This window comes from Diabrotica undecimpunctata, chromosome 1 (genome assembly GCF_040954645.1).
Source record: "Diabrotica undecimpunctata isolate CICGRU chromosome 1, icDiaUnde3, whole genome shotgun sequence".
NCBI lineage: Eukaryota > Metazoa > Arthropoda > Insecta > Coleoptera > Chrysomelidae > Diabrotica > Diabrotica undecimpunctata.
Genome location: NC_092803.1, coordinates 177,548,170 through 177,572,646, shown reverse-complemented (window position 1 = coordinate 177,572,646; position 24,477 = coordinate 177,548,170). Strand labels below are relative to the sequence as shown.

Sequence of the window (24,477 nt, the reverse complement as noted above, 5' to 3'; positions counted from 1 at the left end):
ATGGACGTCCTCAAAGCAAAACAATTACAATACAATAACCTTCCAATTATAACAAATCTATATTACAAACAGCAGTCACACATACGCGTTAATGAACACACATCAGAAGAATTCGAAATTAAAAGGAGTGCGACAGGGGTGTGTATTGTCAGCACTACTATTCAATGCATACTCTGAAGAAATTATGAAAAGAGCTCTTGAGGGAGAAACAGCAGGAATAAAGGTCAATGGAACACCAATTAACAACATTAGATATGCTGACGATACTATCATAATAGCAGACAACCTCCAAGACCTCCAAAAGCTAATGAACAAGAGAGTTGAGTATGTAGAAGAATATGGATTATCAATAAACATTAAGAAAACTAAATTTATGAGATTATCAAAAACCCAAACTAATGATGAAAGCCTAAAATTTAACGGTAAAACTTTAGAACAAGTTGAAAACTACAACTATCTTGGCACAATATTTAATCACACAAATGATTACTCCAAAGACATCAAACTTCGAATAGAGAAAGCACGAACAAACTTGAATAAAATGAGAAAGGTAGTTTGTGGAAGAGAACTGAAATTAGACTTGAGAGATAGGCTGGCAAGGTGTTATATTTTCTCGACTCTGCTTTACGGGATAGAAGCATGGACACTTAACGCGTCGACTACTAAAAAGTTGGAAGCATTTAAACTGTGGGTGTATAGAAGGATCTTGAAGATATCATGGACCGAGCATGTAACAAACAACGAAGTCATGAGAGGAGTCAACAAAAGAATGGAAATATTGAAAACCATCAAGACACGAAAGCTGCAATACCTGGGGCATGTTATGCATAATGAAAGATACAACATACTTCAATTAATTATACAAGCGAAAGTCCAGGGCAAGAGAAGTGTAGGAAGCAGAAGAATCTGATGGTTGCGTAACTTGAGGGAATGGTACGGATGCATATCAATCGAATTATTCAGAGCGGCAGCATCTATGATAAGAATAGCCATGATGATTGCCAACCTCCGTCGTGAAAATGGCAGGGTAAAAAAGAAGATCAACAATATCTCAGCTTCATTTCTTGGTTAAACCATTTTTTCTACGTTTTACCTTGTTGGTAAATTGATGTTTTTCGTCCTCCCCCCCCCCCTATACGAGGAGATTTTAGGGGGAAGCCCAGCAGTATGAGTAGCAAATACTTTGTTTTTTGGGGTCTCAAAATTAACATTCTCAGTAAAATGCAGCTTGTTCGTATAATTTTTAGAGGTTCATTGACATTTTCGTCATTGACGACTGGAGTATTATTTTCCGTTGCCAGCATCACAATTTGACCATATCTTGATGCTATTCTAATATTCTAGGATCATTAGTCCTAGGATATTTTACAATGGACTATTTTAAAGTACAGAAAATGAGCTTTCTTTTTTATGTATTAAAGCATATACCTAAATGTACTAGAAAAAGTTGTAATGAGAGATTTAATGCGTAGAAACAAAGTTTAGAACAACCTTTGCGAAAAAATGGCCACAAAATAGTGTGACTAACTTTCAAAAATCGTCTCTAGAATACTGCAAACTACTTCTTCTTCTTCCCTAGTTCTACTAAATGTCATTTTGAAGAGGAAGGATAAGAACTTTTTTCTGTTAAGCAATGTGAATTGTGAATGTCCGTAAAAAATGTTATGGTGCAAAAAAGAAAAATCGAATGTGTTCCTGCGAAAAATCGAATTTTTTACTTCGTTTTTTAAATACATTTTTGTTAAAAATTTCGATAGAAAGTGTAATTTTTAACAACTTTTCTGTAGATGTTTATGTATCAAAAATTCATAGAATTCCTTTTTACACAGATACCTTTAAATTGTAGCACTTTACGATTTTTTTCATATTTGGGGGTCCATTGACCATATGAAATAATAAAACCCATCAACGCTGTAGTTCCTTTTAGCCCTATTTTTGAATGTAATTAATAGCCTACACGTCTGACTTAAAAACTTCTTCTTCTTCAAGTGCCATCTCCGCGGCGGAGGTCGGCAATCATCATAGATATTCGGACTTTTGAGACGGCTGCTCTGAAAAGTTCATTTGATGTACATCCGTACCACTCTCTCAGGTTGCGCAGCCATGACATTCTACGCCTCCCTATGCTTCTCTTTCCTTGGATCTTTCCCTGCATAATCAGTTGGAGCAAGGTGTATTTCTCTCCACGTGTAATATGTCCGAGATATTCTAATTTTCTTGTTTTTATTGAATTTAAAATTTCCATTTCTTTGTTCATCCTTCCCAAAACCTCTTTGTTTGTGACGTGTTCTGTCCATGATATTTTCAGAATTCTTCTGTACACCCACAGCTCAAATGATTCCAGTTTTTTCATTGATGTCGCATTCAAGGTCCAAGATTCCATATCTTGGACCTTGAATGCGACAATTAAGTTTTTATCCTTTATCTTGGATAAAAACTTAACGGCAGGTAAATTCACACAGAAATTGAGTAGCGTACTAGCATTTTGATTTGACCACATGTCATCCAAACAAAACTTTCGAACGTGTCAATTTAAAATCCAAAATAGTTTTGCGCTTTGGTAAATGAGCAGTATATAATCCATAGTCTCGCAACTATATTGTGAGTATGACCAAATAAGTTTGACTTACACGAAACTGAAGAGTTCGTACTGATATCAACTTACAAATATGTAATAAAATTTTAGAAATTTAGCACATCTAACGGATAAAAATTTTTAACCAAACAGATCATTATATTTCTGGAAGTATTCTACATAGTGTATTCGTGAATAATCGTACAGTTATTTCCTAATAAAATATTTAAAATAAAATAACTAATCGTAAGTCAAAGTAAAACAATTTAAAAATTTAGATACCTTCTTTGTTTCGATCACGTCGTAGCAAAAGTTGTTGTATAATGACTTACCTTCGTACAATTTTCGCAATGATATCTTTTAATTTGACCGTGCTTGATAGCTAAGTGTTTGATCAACAACGGTCGATAAGAAAACGCCTTCGAACAATAATCGCATTGATGTTCATCACGTCTATGGTTGTGGTTTTTTATAACATGTTCGTCCAATCTGAAAAGATAAAACCAAAGCTAAGTATTGATGCCAATATAAATATAAATATATATTTACTAATAAGTAAATAACTAATACTGTAAGTTAACTAGTAACAACATGGTGGCTCTTATGGGAAGAGTTTTAGAAGCATTTGATAATTGCAATCACTCCTCCTTGGACAATAAGCATTGCTCAATCCGACACATCCTTATATGTGTTTAAAAAGACCGATATTCTCTATTCCTTAATAAAAAATATCTTTATCAACAAACTAACAAAATTTCCTTATTTCTGCCACATACATACAGACGCCTCTAAAACACCTACTGGGGTAATGGCAGCTGTCGTTACTCCAAATATTATACTTGAGTCTTAACTACCATCCTTAAGCTGTATACATACAGGAGTAGGACATATATGTCATCTATCAAGCTCTCACTCCTATTAACTCCAGTTATATATCCAATTCTGTTATAATTACTAATTACCTCAGTTTCATGAATACCATTAACAAACTTTACACAACACATCCAATTGCTTTCTCAATAAAAAAAGAACTAGCTTCCATACAAAACAGCGACCATACTGTACAATTTCTATGGGTTCCTTTACACATTGACCTTTAAGAAAATGAAGAAACGGATCGCACAGCCCAACAAGCAAAAAACAGTAAAATCGCGAGTGAAGTGAGAAATGTACAACTAAATGATTTAAAATTATTTGTTAAGTCGAAAGTTTATGGCAAAACCAGTGCAATAGTTTAACCTAAAAACTTTGCAAAGTGAAACCATAGAAATATCAGATTCCCAACAGAGCTCATCAAGTCGTTGTTACTCTTCTTCGTCTAGGACATACCTAACTTATTACTGACAACTGTAATATTCCACTCAGTGTAAGAGCTAACGCACATTACTATGACTCTGGCCACTGCGATTGCGGCTAATCTGATCAGGTCAATTTAACACAGGTTGTAATGAGCCAACGAGCACGTGGCCGTTGCAACCAACTGGCCGCACCGGCCACATTTCGTCGACACGACCAGCTTCCGGCCAGTCGGTCGTTGCGATGAAAGTTAGTATGTACTCTTATTAAACAATGCGCACGACGGACAGTCATAATGCGGCTAGACAGTGATCGGTAGGTGTACTGTATAATTTGTGTTGTATAGGACTATTGGGATTTACTCAATATTTTTTCCTTCCGTTTTATTATACGATTATACATATTCGGAGCAACGGCTACCTCCGTGACATCCATCTCGTAATTGAAAAGAAAAATTAATGTAGAAAGCCTGGCCAGAAGTGCAGCCAATACTTGTTTCTGGTCGCGTTATATATCGGACTCGATGAGATCAAAGGCGAGCAGTGGTCGTGGCGGAGCCGCTGTAGTGCGCGTCAGCTCTTAAGCAGGTCCTTGTAAAGTATCCAAGATACGAATTGCAGAGACAGACCAACCACATCATCGGATCAACAAGTGAATTCTTAGGAGAAATTTGTAAAACAAAATTTAATATTTATAAGTAAATTATCTCATGTATACGACTATGTTTGTAAAATAAAAAACATATTACAGTAGCTCAGTCGTATAGTTGCTTGCACTTGTTATAATATATTCTTCAAGAAAATTAATAAAAAATCAAATATCTTCTTTTTATTTTCTTTGCTAATGAATGGATACCTTAAAACACTGTTTTATATCGTAGTGGCTTTTCTATCTGCCGTATTTCTTTCTCTTATGGCTTTGTTCATCATGCAAAATATAATATCTTTAGATCTGTCATGCTCTCCAATGCACAAATAATTGTTCTTTTTTGTACTGACTTCTAGATGCCATAAGTCATACTTCTCAATGAATTTTCGGGTCATATAGTTTAAATCTTACAACCATTGTTTAAATTAAATAATTTTTTATTTCGTATTCTGTTTGTTTGGTTTGTTAAGGTTCGTCTTTGCCCTTCACTTTGTCTTCTTTATTTTGCCCAGTAGTTATTTTAATGTTATTTCTTCTACCAGTTTGGCAATTAAATTATCCCAGCAATATTTTTTGTTTTTTTTTCTTTATTTCTTCATTACTTGTCTAATTTGTTCAAAGAATTCTTTTCCTAACTAAATCGTTTAATCGTTGTTGGTGAAATATATTATTATAAAGATCCGTTATTCTTTTATTTTTAAATAATATTGGTACCCCTTTTCGTGTCGTTTTTTATTTTGATGCTCTACTTCAGATGAACATATACTCTCCGATTTGTTTTTGGTAGTTCCTTTTGTTTTTTCTCTTTCTTTTCTCTCCGTCTTTTGTTGTAGAACCATGATATTCATATTTAATTTTTGTGCTTTTTTTTATTTACCTTAAGTTTTATTTCAATTCCTTGTACATTCCTAGTTTCACAGTAAATAATCCATCTGTATCGAATTTTTATAGGAGATAAAGTTTAGATCTATCGTCCCAACCTCTAACCTGTAGGACTAGCGATCAAGGATTCCTTCCTCTAGACTAATTGACTACAACAAATTCGGAGATTAGTTTATCCTGTTTGATTCTTCCGCTCTTCGTCATTGCTTCTTCAGACGTTGACCTTTGAGATAGTTAATAGATAATGATGAGATAAAGAAATGGGAAAAAAAAAAGAAAGTCTCATACATTCCTGCTAAAGTAGGCCGGACAGCCGTCATGTAAAAACCATAAGGTTTGCGAATATTTAAAGGCATATCATCTAACGAATCAGGTAAAACATTTTTTAGGAGATGTAAGTAATTAGCACAATTTAAACGACTAGGCAATTCCCCAGGTCCAAATAGATAATCGTTAACCCTATGCAGGCATTTATGCTAAACCTATGCTGATGCTTAAATTGTTGAACAATGTGGGCATTGTCACCAACGTACGAATAATATTGTGCATTATGCACATTAAAAATTCCATTTTTTGTGAATGTCGCTTTGTCATAAAACAAAATGTATCTGAAAAAATTTTGATTTTTCTGATTTTGTAACCATCTAGCTAATTCTTCACAGGCAGGAAAATCTCCTTGTAGCAGTGCTTGTACCTTTATAAAATGAAAAGGATATAAACTTTTGTTCTGTAAGATATTTCCTTGGAAAGATTTTGAGATCTTCCTAAAGAAGATTTGTGGGATACATGGCAGATAATCTTGGAACGCTAATTTTTGACTTTTTCTCAACTTACATTAAAATAACATCTTCATGTGCTGCTGTTACATCATCACGTCCCCTCTTTCATTATTTTTTGAGGCCACTGAACCTGTTTCTCTTAATCTTTGATGAAGAGCTGTCAATGTTGAGTAAGTGGAATCACGATTGGGAAATTTTTCTTTTGGTAGCTACGTTGTGCTGCTCGACTGTTACACCTCATTTCGCCATAAACTAAAGTATATCAGCGTATTCCTCATTAGGAAAAACCATTTTGTTGAATTGAAAATATTATATTTGAATACCACAAAGTAAAGATAAATTTTACGAACTGACCACAATTTGATAATGAACATCGTAAGTTATACTTCTGTTGACAGGTCACGGCCAACTAGTGCAAAAAATATTAATATAACTTTCACGACGAAAAAACAAAAAATTTTCAAATCGATTTTTCTAGAAAACGGTGTATCCTATCGACTTGAAGTAGGAGTACCTTTTAGTACTAGAATAACTGAAAATTTAATAATCTAGTATCAGGAATGCTTAAAAGGTAAAGACAAAAAAGTTATGTGTTAAAATAACCGTTGACCTACTCAAAACGGACGCCTATGATCGGTACTAGAAGTTTACAATTAATGAAATCGATTCAACCCCTGGAGAATAAATAATCGTATCAGTTTGCGTTTATCTAAATGAAAACGTTCTGGAAGTATTTAAAAAAAACGAATTACAAGGCGCCATCTGCAAAGAGCTCTAGCTCCATTAGGAAGCATTTTCAAACTAGGTGAATTGGTGTAAATCATGTTAAAAGTATCTGTGGGATCTCCGGTTTTTGTTTGTCAGGTTCTGGACACACTGTATAACCTGAGGGTACCGATAGGAAGAAAAAAAGGTGAGCATCAATAAAAATCTGGACAAAGGGCAAAAAGTAAGACTGATTAGTGTTAAATACTCGCTAAAAGCGAATCTACAAATATTTATTACTTAGATATTTTAAATTCCAGCTTTCTGTTTTTGTAACGATTGCCATGATTTATCTGTTTACGGCTTGGTCATCTGTAAATAATACCGTACGAAAGAATCCTTTCGCCACATAATAAAACCACAACTGACAGTCACGAACGGTAAAAAAAACTTAGATATTCTGATGGATAAAAAATGTAATGACTAATTAAAAGCCATACAAGGGAAAAGTATGAATTATTTATTTGAATTACAGCTATACTGTACACTTTGTACTACTATACTATACAACATACTATGTATATTGATAAAATTTGGCGTACACACGAAATAATAAAGATATACTTGTTTATGAAAAACACTGCCCTGCCAGAATCACTAGACAAATAGACTAGCCAAAAATTAGTTAGAATGTTACAGCGTGGTTGATAATATAGGGGCAGAATACAGAACACCTTGTATTTTATTTTATATTTGAAATCTTCCTGTATAATTAAAAAAAACACACTAACAGCGATCTATTGCTACCACAAAATTTTAAAAAATAATTGATACTGCCAATTTTTTATACCGAATACAGGGCAAGTCAAAACGCCAGAACATTATTTTCTCAGTAGTTTTAAATGGAACACCCTGTCTTTTATGTCACTATGGAAAAGTACCATTAGTATACTTCAGTTTTTATTCAATATTTGTGTGTAAATTTTTACAAATTTTAAGTAAGACATGACTGAATTGTGTGAAACTGACAGTTCACCATAATTCTTTCTGTATTCGCTCCGTGCGTGACCATGGTAGGGGTACCTTGAAACGATGCCAGCGTGCGTAGCGGCGAAATATGACAAAATTGGAATCATGGCATTTTTTTACGCATAAATTTTATCAAAAATGTGTGCAAATACATGTTGCGTATTTAATTATGCTAATAATAGCAAAAATAGTAAGTGTAGATTTTTTAGCTTCCCAAACATTACATATAAATTAGAGAAAAGAAAAAGATGGATCCTTGCTAATAATATGAAAAAGTAAATATCACATAACCTCAATTTTATGCGATTGAAATAGGAAATATTTAAATAATTTACCTTAAATGATATTTTATAAGGCTTCAAGCTAACTGCAGAGTGCCTGATGACTTTAGCTTTTATATCATACCTTTAACTATTACTGTTTTTAATTATATGCTCTTTTGCGTGAAAAACTTGATTTGCCAGTACTAGATTTTTCCCTTTCTTTTCCGTTTGGGGTTAAAAAGATATATTATGATGAATTTTGAGAAACCCAGTTTTTAATACTACATTAATTTTATACATAAACTGAAAAAATATAATTAAAAAGTTAATTATTAACAATTGTCAATTTCGCCTGTTTAACAATGTCAAACATATGTCATATGTTTAACCTGAAAATTGGTAGGTCCAAAACAGTCAGATGAAGGCGGTAGGTGTCGCGTCAGTCACGCACGGAGCGAATAAACTTACTAAATAGTTAAAATGAATTTTACTGTTGATGAAATGGTAGATATGATCTGGATATTGGGGGAATGCAATAAAACTGCTTTATTATAAGTAAGAATTTATCATGGACGGTTTCCTGAGAGGCGACACAACCTACAACAGTAAGCTTTGAAAGATTGAAGGATCGATAAACACATTGGTTCAATTATTTACAAAAACACGAACAAACAAAAAGTACTATGACAGAGGAAAACGAAATAAATGTGGAAATACAGACATGTATATGGAACATTTTCAAAGAAAAGAAATTACTACTCTGTGCAAAGAATTCTTGCCATTAACAGAATCAACCCTTGCCATATTCAATTGAACCAAAAATGAATTCAGGAATATTTTAAAAAGAATCGTCTTGAGTCAACAGAGAGATTTCTTCGATAATGTACTATTTGGAGAAGAAGCTACGTTTGATAAAAATGGTTATGTTAATAGGCACAACTTTCATTATTGTCACAACTTATTCATGCAACATAGTTACACATACTCAAACTAGACGATCGCTGAATATTTGAGGAGGTATTGTTGGTAACCATGTCCTGGGATTATATCTTTTTGAAGAAATTCTCAATGGTGAGATGTATTTAGATTTTTTAGTAAATCAATTGCTCATATTATCGGATGACGTTATACTTCGTATACGCGAACAAATGTGGTTTTCGCATGACAGTGCTCCTGTTCACCATGGTGCATTGATTCAAGGTGAACTTGACGATCAGTTTCCTGATAAATGGATTGAAAGAAATGGACCAGTAGCGTGGTCACCCAGATTACCAGAATTTAATAAAATTGATTAATTGTTTTTGGGGTTACGTTAAGAATGAAGTTTATAAAATACCTCCAACAACAAGGGATGAGATGACCCACAGAATACGAAATTATTTCGAAATGTGAGTATACAAATGTTTCATAATGTAAGTGACTCATTTAATGACTCTTTTCAGATGTGCATAAATGTTTTAGGAGGTTTTTTCAAACATCTTATGTAAGGACACGTAAGGTGTTTGTATCCTTACATAGACACCTGAACCTAACAATAAAACTGGTCAATATAATAAAGAGACGCAAGCTGGAATACTTCGGTCCCATTGTGCGATACCCTAAAAATATTAACTTTTACATCTGATTATTCAGATAAAGATCCAAAATAAACGTGGTCCTGGTAGAAAAAGAACATAATGGCTGAAAAATCTGAGACAATGGTACGGAAAATCTACTACATCATAATTTAGAGCCACGATAGAGCTGTCAATAAAGTCACGATAGCGAATGTGTTAGCCAACAGGATATCCAAAAATCGATAACGGTCATGGAACTAGAAGAAGAAATTGAAATACTATAACCAGTATAATGACAAATGAAACCAGAACAAAATTATAGCAACCGAAATTTATTTAATAAGAAGAAACTGTAGAGTAAAAAGACGGGTATTTGAAATTAAAGATTTAAAAAAGTTATGACACTGGAATAAAACATAATACGTCATATATAAAAGAAATAGGCTTGATTTAGTATGGACACGTACGATCAAATCAAACGACATAAATAGCAAAAAATTTGGAATTTAGCCCAACGACAAGAAGAAGAAGGGGTAGACCGTGAAGATTTTACGAGAATGAAGTAGGCGAGTCCTTGAAAAGGTTGTATCTCGGAGAAGAATGTCAGAATAGAAATAAGTGACGGCATCGGTTGAAAATACGAAGGCAACTACAGCCTATATAAAAAAAAATTGATGGTACGAATAAAATAACAGGGCTAAAATAATCAGTAATCGTGACCGTAAACCTAGTAACACACCTAGATTTCTGACCAATTATATTAAAGGACTTTAGAAAGAAACAAAGACAAATTAACAATAGAAAACAAAAAAAAATATACTTACTTTTCAACGTCATTGTAGATCTCATCGCAAGCATAACATCGCACTACGTTAATATCTTCCTCTTCTTCCCCGTCGTCTACAGTACCACTATGTTGGGAAGCTAAAAAAAAATAAATATTCAGTGTAATATTTAAAATAAATATTTAAAAAATCTACGTACAGGATTTTAAAAGTTGTTTAAAAAATAAAAATGGCAAATAAAATTGGGATAATGTGCCAGATTTTCATATATTTTTAAGTTTTCTTATAAAAATCTTTTAAAAATTATATTATTAAGTTAATTATATAATTATATAATTAAGTTTTGTATAATGTTTGTAAATAACGCGTTACATCTCAAGCGAGGAATACAACGCATCTAGAATAATGGATAGGTAGGGACATAACTTAGCAAGTTAACAGCTAAAAAAAATCAAATACACTCTCTAGAAAGCCACCAAACAACTCAAAAGACCTATACTATATACCTCGCCAATCAGAAGCACTGATGGAAGCACTGCACTGGGCCCGAACCAATGCTCTAAAGGCCAGTTGCTTTGCACAGCATATTGATAACACATTTCAACCAAAACATAGGAATTGACTTTGAACTAGATTTCTTGGAAATTAAACCTTCTAATGCTAAAGAAATTAATAAGGAAATTAAAGAGAGCATCGATCCTAAAAAGCTCAGGCAAAATATTACAATGATTACCAAATAAAGCCATTACTTAGCTTATTTAATACATTATTTTGAATAGAGTATGTTATTTCAAACAATAACGGAAATACCGAACAATTACAAGGAATACTAAGCTCAGGTTAGTCAATGCTCTTATTTTCCCATTGCTATATACGCAGCTAAAACATGGATCTTTAAAAAAACAAATGGAATAAGATCAGAGCTTTAAAAATGTGGGTCTATAGAATAATTCTAGAAGTGTCCTGAAAAGAACATAGAACCAACTTGCCAATTCTGGAAGAGCTTCATATAAAAAAAGTAAACCGAATATACCTAATTTACTTCGGCCACATAGATAGAAGAACGGAGACCAAATGAAAACTCTGGTGAGAAAATCCCTGTATGAAGCCGTCCATATGACACAGGGTCGCAGCCAATGGAGGCAGCAAGCAATAATATTTAGAGTCTCACCACGCCCTGCCTGCCACATTCCAAAATGTGGAAAGTGGCAGAAGTCAGAATGATTAAAACACCAGAAAACTGCCAAATATCTTATGCCAATTATAATCTTAGCCTACATCATTGCCTCTACTTCAAAAATTATATAAAAATATCCTAATGAAAAACCTAAAGGTCATTATCGAAGAAAAGAGATTGCCCAACACATCAGCTTGGTTTTAGAAAGAGCGATTCAACGACAAACCATGTACATAGCATTACTAAATATTTTAAAAGGCACAAGAAGCAAAACAACTCTGCTTAACCATCTTCTTGGATAAGAGCCAAGCTTTCGATAACGGATGGCATGAAGGACTTATTCATAAATTGAATAGAGCACTACCGAGGCAGTACTCACAATTATTAATAGAGTCGTACTTAACGAAAGATACTTCAAAATAAAACAGGAGGATTCCTACCCAGAGTTAAAAGAAATGAAGGCAGCAGTAGAGCAAGATAGTGTGGTAGGCTCAGATATCCCTTAACACGAAAATGGAACAATCGCAACTTTTTTAGATGTCAAAGCTATTCTTACAGTGAGAAATATTCACGAAGAAGCTGCATACAATCTTCAGTGAACAAGATCGATAATTGGGCGAAAAAATGGGGGATAAAATTAAATAGCACCAAATGTCTCTATTGCAGATACTTCGAGGTACCTGGGTATGCTTCTTGATGCAAGACTATGTTGAAATGTCCATATATAAAAAAGAGAAGAACTAAAACAAAAAAAATTATACTGGTTGCAAAGAGCAATGTAAATCGCAATTCTGGAAATAACAAGAAGAGATATGACACCAAATAAAATAGTAAGAGAGGGAAATAAAAGAGATGTCATAGAAAAGATTTTCACAAGCCAAATAAAGATGAACTGGCCATATTGCACGTTTAAGTGGCATCGTATTATGCTCGACCATTATTAATTGTAATAAATAGTAGATTTAAAACACAATTATACAAAACTCTATGAAAAAAATGAGAGTGAAAAGTTGTATTCAATAATTACATAATAATGTTAAGCAAATAGACTTAAATAACTTTAATGACATTCATTTTAAAGTAATGTAAAGTAAAGTTTTAAATGTAAATTTAAAATAGGAGTAACTCACCAACAAGTGAAAAAATTAAGATGATTTCAATATTTTAAACTCTAGTCACTTCAAAACACTTGTAACTCGAAAAAAGTAGAATCCCCGAAATCCAAATTCAAACTGAATTATTTTAATTCCGGCATAACATATTGCACCTCTACCTGCTAGTTTATTGGCCGATTTTACTAACTTTCACCCTTTCCTCTTTCCACCCCCGGTTAAACAGGCTAGGATGTGACAAAGAAGGGTTCAAACGTCAACCGTATGGAAAAAATGATTTTTGTTGACCCCGTTTACAAAATGTTATAACGATATTTGTTGGGAATTGGAAGGCAACCTGTTTCCGCTGTTTATAACTCGTCGGTTGGTTCGGTTGTGATTTGCTAAAAAAGGGAGGGTTACCACGAATCATTTGATTTACATGATTTTTGAAGATAATTGGATAGCAATTAAAGGGTTGGACATTTCATGTTGTGATTTCTGTGCAAGGATTCTTGCAACTACGAGCATAACTAACGAATTTACTAATTTATCGCTATAAATCTTAGTTTAATATTAAAAATATATATTTTTATCTTAATCTATTTTAATGTTGAGCTAGTTATTAGATTTTTCAAATACGATATTATTTCTGCTGAACCCACTTCTTTTGGTAATAATTTTTTCAAACGCAACTTACAGTACTTCATACTATTCCTTTTTTGTAATTGAAATCCAATATCTTAGCTCTCTACTTTGTGGATTCCCTTAAAATAATTTAATGTTTTCTTTTTGTTTCGTGTCCTACAAAAAATTATTACTACAGTCTTCTCAAATTACTCTCAAATTTTGTCTGCGCAGATTTTAATGCTTGAATAATTGTATTATTAGTTTTGTTTCGAAATTTTGGAAAGTAAGATTAATTTTCTTAAAATTTAAATCTTATTTATAAATAACTTGACCACCACGAGAAAAATTTTTTCTTCTATTCTCTTGCGAATTTGATTCCGTTCTGTTGTTTACTAAAAGCTAAGTATGAGTTAATTTATAAATGCTTACTTTTTGAGTGCAATATGTATGGAAAATGAAGCAAAGATTGAGCTTTATACAAAATCTCCACTAGAAATAGAATTAAATAGTTCACCAACAGCTTCAAGTTCTATAAATATTCTGGGGAGAATTGTTCCAAACCTTTCCAGTGCTACTTGATATCCTACTATCTCATATATATAAACCATTTTCAAAATGAGTTTTATTTAAGGCAATATTTTAAATTACAGTCCTATAAATCTATTATTTTAATTATTAATTATTATTCTAAAAATATAAAAATTACTCGTAACATCTACGTCAAGCTGTCGCGAACAAAATTATTATAGCCAATAAAATCGACAACATTCCGTAATCACACACAATCCTAAAAGAAGAAGATAGACAAAGGGTGATCATTTGATAATACCGCATTAGAATGTATTCAACTTGCTGCAAAAAGAAAAGACATACCACCTTATATCATCAAATGAAAAGGAGGAATTTTATCACCTCTACTGTGATCAATAGTGGTTAGCAATGTTTTAACAAAGCTCAAAAGTAAAGATTTTTCTTTTATACATAAATATAAAAAATATCCACTAAAAAGTTTAGTTTAATTTAAAATCCGTTCACTTATTTGATATCGGCCAATTTTAAGAATGGGAAAAATGCAACTGATGAAGATGCCCAGAGACTGTTTATGTTTGGAATGTTGGAACTTATACAAGGCAAGTAAAGAAAAGGAAAAGCTAAATTTCAAATAGATCGACCAAACATGTTGTAAGTTATTTAATTTGTTTATCCCGGAAAGCAACTATTTGAACAAATCTACTTACTCAGAGTGACTCTAGAGGTATTTAGCAGATCACATTCGATTCTCTGATGATTCAGTTTTAATGTATATTAAAAAAATTTTAACATTTTATCAAAATTGTTATTAAAAAAACCATTTAAAGAAGGGTTCGACTTGTTAGCTTATAAACATTTAAAAGTAACTGATATTTTTTATTCCACACGCTTGTAAGTCTCACTGAAAAGATGGTGAAAAATACAATCTTTAAAAAAAAAGAAAAAAAGAAAAAAAAGAAAAGAAGATTTTTTTTTTCGTAAAATCATCTTTTCATTCTTAATTAACGTTAAAAATTAAAAGCTAAAAATTAAAAAGATTAAAAACGAAGGTCTAAATTTTATGATCCATTTTATGCATGGCATATATCGGGATGTAGTACAAATATATAACCCGTTAAGGAGTAACAAAACACTTGAAGAAAAAAAAAACTAAACTGTTTCAAATAATGTTATTTTATAAACCAAAAATCTTTTTATTTAAAGTTTACACAAGAAAAGATTAGCATTTGAATAAGTTGTAAAAAAATGTTTAGCTAAAAATATTGAAAATTGTCGATTTTTCCTGCAGTTTTCCTCGTCCAGCCTTTTTTTGAGGTATTTTGAGGACATAATTTTTGGGTGCAGGTTCATCTGAATTAAAAAACTCGATTTTTTTTTTATAGTTTATGCCTTAGGCTCGTGATTAAACAAAGGAATAGAGGAAAAAAATGAAAAATGAAAAAAAAAAAAATTTTAAGTTTTCAAATTTCGTCTGATATTTTTTAACATTTTTCTGATTCTTACCTATTGAAACATTTTTTTTTCGTATAACGAGAACGAGTCGACCGATAGAAATTCTCTTTCTTTAAGAGCGTAGGCGCAAAATTTCGGGCCAATGCTTTTTAAATGCATTCATTTTTTTCGAATCCTAGGAAAACTAATAAATATTTTTAAAAAATTTAAACGCAGAATAAAATATTATATTATTACCGAGCGCCGAAAGACCCTTAGAATAAACAAAAAGTTTCTTTTAAATGAGATATTTAAAATTCAAAATCACACTTAAGTTTCTCTTCTTTTTCACTCCTGTAACTTACTAAAATAAACATAGAAGTTTTCAGGGACTTTCGGCCCTCGATAATAATGTAATCTTTCATTCTGCGTTTAAATTTTTTAAAAATAGTTATTAGTTTTCCCAAGATTCGAAAAAAATGAATGCATTCAAAAAGCATTGGCCCGAAATTTTGCGCCTACGCTCTTAACCATGAAACAATACTATAAAGATGAACTATGCAAAGTTTGAGCAAAATCGTTTGATTCGTTCTCCAGAAGTTTCGAGAAAAACGCGTTTAAAGTTTTTACATTGACCGCGTGGTCGGTACGTGGACAGAGCGCACATACCGATCGCCCAATATACAAATCTCTATAAGTCGGCTAATATTGCTCGAATTTACTTCAAATTTTATGTAAATACTCTTAAAGTACTATACTTTAATACGGATTTTTTATTGCTTGAAAATACAAGAGCTGTGTAACCCTTCAAAGTAATACTCATAAAATACCGCCTGCTCTATCTTTGTTTTTTATTCCAACGGAAATGGAACTTCAAATTGGACCGCGTTGAAAAAATTGGCAATGTCTCGGTTTCTGTGGCATACAGGGCATACCCAGAAAAATCGAAAATTCCAGAAAAATCAATTAGTAACATTTTTTCATAAAAAAATTGAATTTTACTATTATTTCGTAAGAAATATTTAAATTTTATTGATTAATGTATATTATTTATTAAATATATAATAATATTTAATAATTGTTTTATATTTTAATAACCAATTTGGAGTATTATTTTTTTATTAATACATATTTATACAAATAATAAACATTAATTAGTAAAATTTAAATATTTCTTACGTAATAATAGTAAACTTCAATATGTAATTCATATCAATTGAATTCAATATATTTATGTAAAAATTTTTCCGATGTTTTAAGTAAAGGTAAAAGTAGACCAGTTTTTATTATTTTCTGGATTTGTCCCAGTTTAAAAAAATATTATATTCTGCTTGCCAGGGAAGGCGACATATTGCAAATTTTTCCAGCGCGCTTCAATTTGAAGTTCCATTCTAAAAAAAACGGATCTCGGAAAGTTCGCTCCTCCACTTTAATGTGACGGTATTTTTAAAAGTATGTAACGAACTCTATTGGCAGCACTAGTAGGAAACGGAAAGAGAGGTAGATCAAGACTAAGATGGGAAGACAGTGTGGACGGGGACGTGAGAAAGATCGACGCAGCAAACTGACAAAATCATCACTGATGATGATGATGATCATTTTTAAAAGTACAATCACTTTAACGTATTATAATTTTTAACACCTTCTTTGTATATGCTATCTATACATTGGATCATAAAATCTAGATCGTTACTTATAATATGTTCAATTTTCAGCTTGTAATTGGCCATAAAAGCTTTATTTTTAATTGTGTTCTTTATCATATTTTCAGTAAGCCTACTAACAAGAGCGTAGCATAAAAAATATCAAAGTTATTATAAATATTTTTAAGCTAAAAGTCAGTCATACACTACCAATACCAACAGTAACAGATGCTAGATACCTTGGCTTCCATTTTGACCAACGTTTCACTTGGAAGAAACATATCTAGACCAAAAGAAGGCAGCTCGACTAAAAATTTCGACAAATGTATTGGCTCCTTGGACATAAATCAAAACTTAACATCCAAAAGAAGGTTCTTCTATACAAAGCCATACTCGAACCTATCTGGTTCTATAGACTACACCTATGGAGCTGTGCAAAGCCAACGTCGCTGAATATTATCCAAAGATTCCAGTCTAAAGTGCTGAGATCGATAGTGGATGCACCATGGTACGTAAGTAATCAAACACTTCACTACGTCTTAAAGACTCCTTTCATCAGAGAAGAAATCCATCGGGCCACGGAGTGAAATCCATCACCATATGGATTCTATGTATGTAAATGTAGGTAAATGAGCTTCTTCTTCTTCTAGTTCCATGACCGTTATCGATCGTTGGATATCATGTTGGCTACCATATTCGCTATCGTGACTTTATTGACAGCAGCTCTGCAGTAAATGAGCTAGTAAGGGAATTATTCAACAATGGTCCAGCCATAAGAAGACTAAATATAACCTGGTCCCAAGACCTACTTTAAAACTAATCCAAAATAGAATAAGGAGACATCATTGGATGTCTCTGAATTTTGAAAAAAAAATTTGAAATTTTTTTTAATTAATCTCAAAATTTGAGCCTTAGAGAATCGATTGCGATCTGCTGAATACCTTTTGAGTCATTGTTTGAGAAAGTACAGTTGTTTAAATATAAAGAGAGTTTAAGTAAACCATTAAACGTAAATCTTCTATTAAGTGAAGACAATATAAAAATCTTTAAAATAATTATGATATTTCTTGTAAAAATTAAATTAAAGGTATGAGTGTAAAATTGATCGTATGCGTGAATATTTCCTTTGTATGTTTACCATATATGTTGCCCACCTACCTAACCGTGGTTTATGTCTTGTTTGTTACAATAAAGCCGCTCTGATGAATCCCTGAGCGTGAAAAGTGTCCTCCTTGTACAATCCTGTATGAATGAATACTAATATCTATATGTAATTACGTGGCTAAAGGTTTCAAGCCAAAGCCATTAAAAAAATATATATATTCGCTCTCCGGGATAAACAAATTGAATAACTTACAAACTATTTCGACGATCTAGCTAAGATACAACCTCAATATTAAGCACACCTCAATAACTCATTATTTGTCATAATTTTAAGTAGTTATATCACATGTCATTATTTAAAAAATAAAGTTATTAAGATTTATAAATTACTGCAAAAATAAGGGCTTTTGCAATTGTATCGGTCAATTATTTATCTCTCGCAATTTAAAAAACTTTTTAAGATCTACAACTTATATTTACCATTTTCCTCTAAAATGTATAAGAAACGTTGTATAGCTAAAAAATAATTTTTTTAGTTTTTATGATTGTTAAAAAAAACAAAGCAAAATCAATTGTACGTCTTTAAGGATTTGTCATCAGCTATCCCCCATTTATTTTTTGTAACTTTCAAAAAACCCCTGTATAAGATCTTTACGTGAAATCGATGATTTTCCCCAGATTCACTAGGGTATACTGAATAACCTCTTAAATGAATATGAAATACTATAAAACAAAATCGCACAAACTACAAAAATTCCGTCCATTGTTGTCATTATTTTCAGTAGACGAAACCACCAAAAACCTCTCAATTTAGCAACAAACTATTAGAACAGATTTATTTTATCCAAAGTACCTATTACGAATAAAACGCATTAGTAATAACAAAAGCTGATAATTTTACTATTATTTAACAACATTGAAGTGCACTTCCAACGCCCTTCTTAAATTTTATTAGGTACCTCTCGTATTTGAAAGAATAAACGCTTTGTACATTTGTCAAGCACATACCGAGCGTTTTCTGATTTTACATTCTGATTTGATCGTTCTAATATTGCACTGTATAATAGCGCACGACATATGGCTCCCTTTTGTTTTACTATATTAGTCGCTTCGAGCTTTTTAATGATATTCGTAATGTAATGTTCTGATTCGGGGGATAAGAGACAGATGGTTAAATTCGTTTTTAAAAGTTACACCTGACTTTTACGCTGAGTTACCGTAAAGGAATAATGATCGGATTATCGAATGAAATAATGTGCTCTGAAAATATTATAGAATATGCATTAGCATTAACATATTTAAATAAACGCATCAAAAATTTTTAAACAATATATGCCACAAAAATTAATCCAGCAGCTTATAAAAGAAAGATGGACACAGAAATCCCTCCCGAATGATTGGAATATTGGAATACTTTGCACCATATAGAAAAAACGAGATATCTTTAAATGCTCTAACCACAGATGAATTACGCTTCTAAATGCAGCGTATAAAATATTTTCCACAGTACTATGTCACCGCATGGCACCATATGCAGAATGGATAGTAGGAAAATACCAGGCTGGTTTCAGAGGTGGTAAATTCATCAGATTGCAACCCTGAAACAAATTTTAGAAAAAACACTGGAGTACGGCATAGATATTCATAACATATTTATATACTAAAAAGCAGCCTACGAATCTACGAAAATAGAAGGGAATGTTCAAAGCAATGAAAGAGCCAGTAATACCAAATCAGTTGGTAAATTTAATAAAATGTTGAGTATAAAACAATTGTTGTAAACAAAATCTTGAGAAAGTTGAATATAGAATACGAATTTAGAGGGAACTGTCTGAACCTTTCAAAACAAACCACGGGCTGCGCGAGGGAAACTCTCTTTACTGTATACTGTTTAATCTGGCTCTAAAAAAAAGAAATATATATGTCACAAATCACAACCCTTATTTCAATATATAATAAATCAGTGCAAACCCTTGCCTATGCTGATGATATCAATAGTATTGGGAGAACGAAAAACGCTGTATGAGAGGCATATGTAGCATTAAAAGAATCAGCTACAAAAATAGGTTTAATAATAAACATCAACAAAGCGAAGTATATGAAAATAAAAGTGAAACTGAAACAAACCATGAAGTGGAGATATCCAGGAGTGGCTAGTATACCTGTTGAATACAAAGCACTTGGTGTTTGTGTGTATTAAGGTATAAAAAATGCTTATTAAAAGCTTAAAATTTTTTATTTTAAAGAAGATCTTTTCGGAATTAAATCATTCCATCATCAGTTTACTAAAAGGGAGAGTAAAAATACCAATATTAAAAAACAAGTAAGTTAAAATTTAAATATATAGAAATAACACGTTGGTTTTTTACTACTTACATAAAAAGTTGTTAAAAACATCCGTATTAAAAAATAATCCTCATGGTATTTATTAAGGTAAATGCAATAGACTGTTAACTTTATAGATTATTAAAAACTGAAAATGGGGGCATCAAACCTCACCAGCTACAGGGGGTCATGTAAGATGCCCCTATTTTCAGTTTTTAATAATCAACAAGTTAACAGTCTATTGCATTTACCTTGATAAATACCATGAGGATTATTTTTTAATACGGATGTCCTTCCAATGTTTTTATGTGGCCATACAATGTTTTTAACAACTTTTTATGTAAATAGTAAAAAACCAACGTGGTATTTCTATATATTTAAATTTAAACTTACTTGTTTTTTAATATTGGTATTTTTACTCTCTCTTTTAGTAAACTGATGATGGAATGATTTAATTCCGAAAAGATCTTCTTTAAAATAAAAAATTTTAAGCTTTTAATAAGCATTTTTTATACCTTAATACACACGAACACCACGTGCTTTATATGAAAATAAGCACGCAACCACAAATCCTACCGCCAGTTGTTATAGAAAACGACGTCATTGAAGCAGTGAACGAATTTGTATAGCTGGAAGCGATCCTTAACACTAAAAACAATACTACCGCAGAGATAAATCGCAGAAAATTTGCACAAATCACAATCTCCTCCTTAAATCCAGAATTATATAGAGAAATACAAAAATTAAACTCTACTAAACAATAATACGATCGGTCCTAATAGATGGTTCAGAGACTTGGACTCTAACAAAAAGTAATCAAAACATGTTAGGATGTTTCGAAAGAAAAATACTAGGGTGAATCTATGGAGCAGTAAATGACAATGTATTGTGGAGAAGACGATACAACTTCTAACTTCATAGAATATACCAGGAACCCGATATCGTAAAACATATTAAGATAGAACGTCTGATGTGGACAGGACATGTAATGCGGATGGAACAAGCTAGAAAAACGCTCCTTGATAGATCCATTGGTCAGAGAAGAAGAGGAAAACCCAGAACAAGGTTCCTTGGTAACATCGATGAAGACATAAGAAATATAGGAATACGTGCTTGGCGGAGAAACGCGATGGATAGGGACGATTGGAGAAAAATACTTGAGGATGCTAGCTCGCAGGGCTGTAAAGCCAGAATGATGATGATGGTGAACAATTTGTAGTAGACTTGTCTAAAATCATTTCTAACTGCGTTTACCAGAAGCTGGAACATGATATTATCGATAATTAGACGGCTAAGGTGGGTAAAACTTTAGACACCAAGAGGGCTTTGTTATCTCTAAATATATTCTAACATCGATGCTTGGATGTTAATCTAGAAATAAGAGTCCTCATAAATTTTGACAAGGCTTTCGATAGACTACCCAGAGATTCATGTAAAGATAGTCTTAAGTGTTAAGGTATTGCTAGGAAAGATTTGCGACTAATCCTGAATTTATAATAAAATCATAAAGCAAATATACAAATGAAAGGGCAAATATTAGTCAAAAGTGTAAGTTAGACTCTTGGTTTACGTATGTGGTGAAGATATTTTTCATGAAATTCTATTAAATGCAAATGAAGCAATAATCATCAATGGATAAGAATAAATAAGATTCTATACACAGTCGATATTGTAATATGTATTAGCTAATATTAGCACTAATACCAAAAGATATTCAACTTTTATTAAAAATTATGAATATAACATTCAATAATCAAGAGATACTTAATTAATATCAAGAAAACTAAGTATATGATCCAATATAATTTATAATTCCAAATGATAAGAATCCAATTCAAAATACAAACATTACAATTAATAACACCCTTTCAAAAAGTGAATAATTACCAATACCCTGGATAAATGTAACAAGTGAAAAAGCGTTGACATTCACAGAGGTTTTAAATGTGCCAAGCTTAATAACCGTTACATAAGTCTCTCTTTCTCTTTACGAATAAGAATATTAATATGCTACGTGTTTAGCTCCCCACTGAATAGTACAGAAGCATAGTCTCTCAATCTTCTTTCTCTTATTTTTACGTAGACGTGACTCTGTTTTTCAATGTGCCTCGATTAAGTTGTCATTTCATCGTTTTTGTGGTCTTCCTACTGATCATCTTCCTATTACTGATACTTGACCGTCTGTACTGGTATATTTGTGGTGATTCGGCTTATAAGATCATTCCATTCTACTCTCCTATTTCTTACCCAGTCCTTAATGTTCTCCACCTTGGTCTGATGACTGTTTTGTAAATTCTGCCTTTCATTTCTTCACCCATATTTTTCTTTCTCCATATTGTTTTATTCAGGCAACCTGCAGCTCTGTTTGCTTTATTCATTTGATCTGTCACTTCTGTTTCGAGCTTTCCGTATGTAGATAATGTGATTCCTAGATATTTAAACTCTATCACTTGTTCTATTATCTGACCTTCCAGCTCCAATTTAAATCTTAGTAAAATGGCTGTTATAACCAGGCATTTTGTCTTTTTTGGGGAAATTAATATATTAAATTTTCTGGCAGTTATATTAAATTGGTGCAGCATACGTTGTAAATCATCTTCACTTTGAGAGAGTAGTATTGTGTCGTCTGCCTGGCAGATTATTTTAAATTGTTTTTCTCCCATTTGGTATCCGTTTTTAGTTTTTACTTTTTTATTATTTTATCTATAATCACGTTAAACAATAGATGACTTAGGAAATCTCCATATCTTATCCCATTACCAGTTTCAAAAGGGTCAGGTAATTCTTTTTCTATCCTTACTTTAATTGTGTTGTTTTTGTAGATATTTTCAATCGTTTTGATTATTCCTAAAGCTATTTTTTCTTTTCTTTTCTTTTCTAATTGGTGGATAACGTCCTTCAACTTGACTCGGTCAAATGGCTTTTTCTGTTCAGTTCTATTATGTTTTGGATTAGTTTTAGTAGTTGTTTGGTCCAGACTCTCAATCAGGACGGTAAAAAAGGATCTAGGTTATCGACATGTGGTACCATCACCGCATATTGAGAATAAAACGGGTCGACAGAATCATAAATGAAAAACTGCTACGTTGAATGAATAAGTACTCGAATACAAAAAAAAGAGATAATTGAAATATTTAGGTCATCCAATAAGGAGACAAAAATATAGACTTGCACACAATATATCGCAAGGAATGATCGATTAACTAATAAGTCCAAATCATAGAAGTTTGGCTACGTTTGTAGTTTGGCTACATCACAAACAAATTTATTGGAAAATCTGTAAACAAAAAGTAGAATAGTGTTGATAATATATAATTTTTAATAGTATATATCTAGGGTAGTCCTACAGACTTTGGCGCATCATGCATTTCGATCTCCACCTTTTTCAGTCTGCCAATTTCTCCTCATTGGAGGAATAAGAAGAAATTTATAGTAGTAAAGGAACATGAGGAAGAAAAAGATTTAATTAAAATAAAAAAGAGTTCTGTAGTTAAAGATTTATTTTTAAGTTATTGGAACTGGCAGTTAAATATATAGATAAATTTTTTATATACTAATATCAACAAATAAAAAAACTACTTTTATAGCCCCTTTAAAAAATCCCCCAGGCCGACATAATTGGACAATTTCAAGTTTTAAAAGTAGATTTGCCATCTTGTTTAATTTTCTATAGAGAATTTTCTACTTGTTTGCACAGAGCCGGATTACATAATTATGATGCAAAAAGAGAAAAATTATATCGCTTTTTTTATCTCATTACACTGGAGATACATACATTGTGCTGCAGATGGATACATTCAGCGAAAAAAGAGTGCATGCAGCATAAAATCCATAAGAATAAACATTGGATGTCATGAGAAACCTTGGAATTAGTGGAAAAAGAAAAGTTATGCTACAACATACCACAAAAATAGGAAACAACACTCAAGAAATAGAGGAGCTAATCAAGAAAATAATATGTATGTGTATAAGTGATAAAAACACCCATATAAATAATGTATGTCTAGAATTGGAACAATATGCAACA

At 32.0% G+C, this 24,477-nt stretch overlaps 1 protein-coding gene across 5 annotated transcripts in view; it reads right to left on the bottom strand.

The window, feature by feature from the left end:
* The window catches only part of ham (hamlet), a 377,563-nt gene that overhangs the window by 18,015 nt on the left and 335,071 nt on the right, over positions 1-24,477 (bottom strand). For all 5 annotated transcript variants that reach the window (XM_072520632.1, XM_072520634.1, XM_072520633.1 and 2 more), the window contains 2 exons: positions 10,558-10,657; positions 2,908-3,064 (listed from right to left, as the gene is read on the bottom strand). In XM_072520632.1, coding sequence (XP_072376733.1) covers positions 2,908-3,064; positions 10,558-10,657 — 257 coding nt within the window. The remainder of the gene's footprint in view (positions 1-2,907; positions 3,065-10,557; positions 10,658-24,477) is intronic.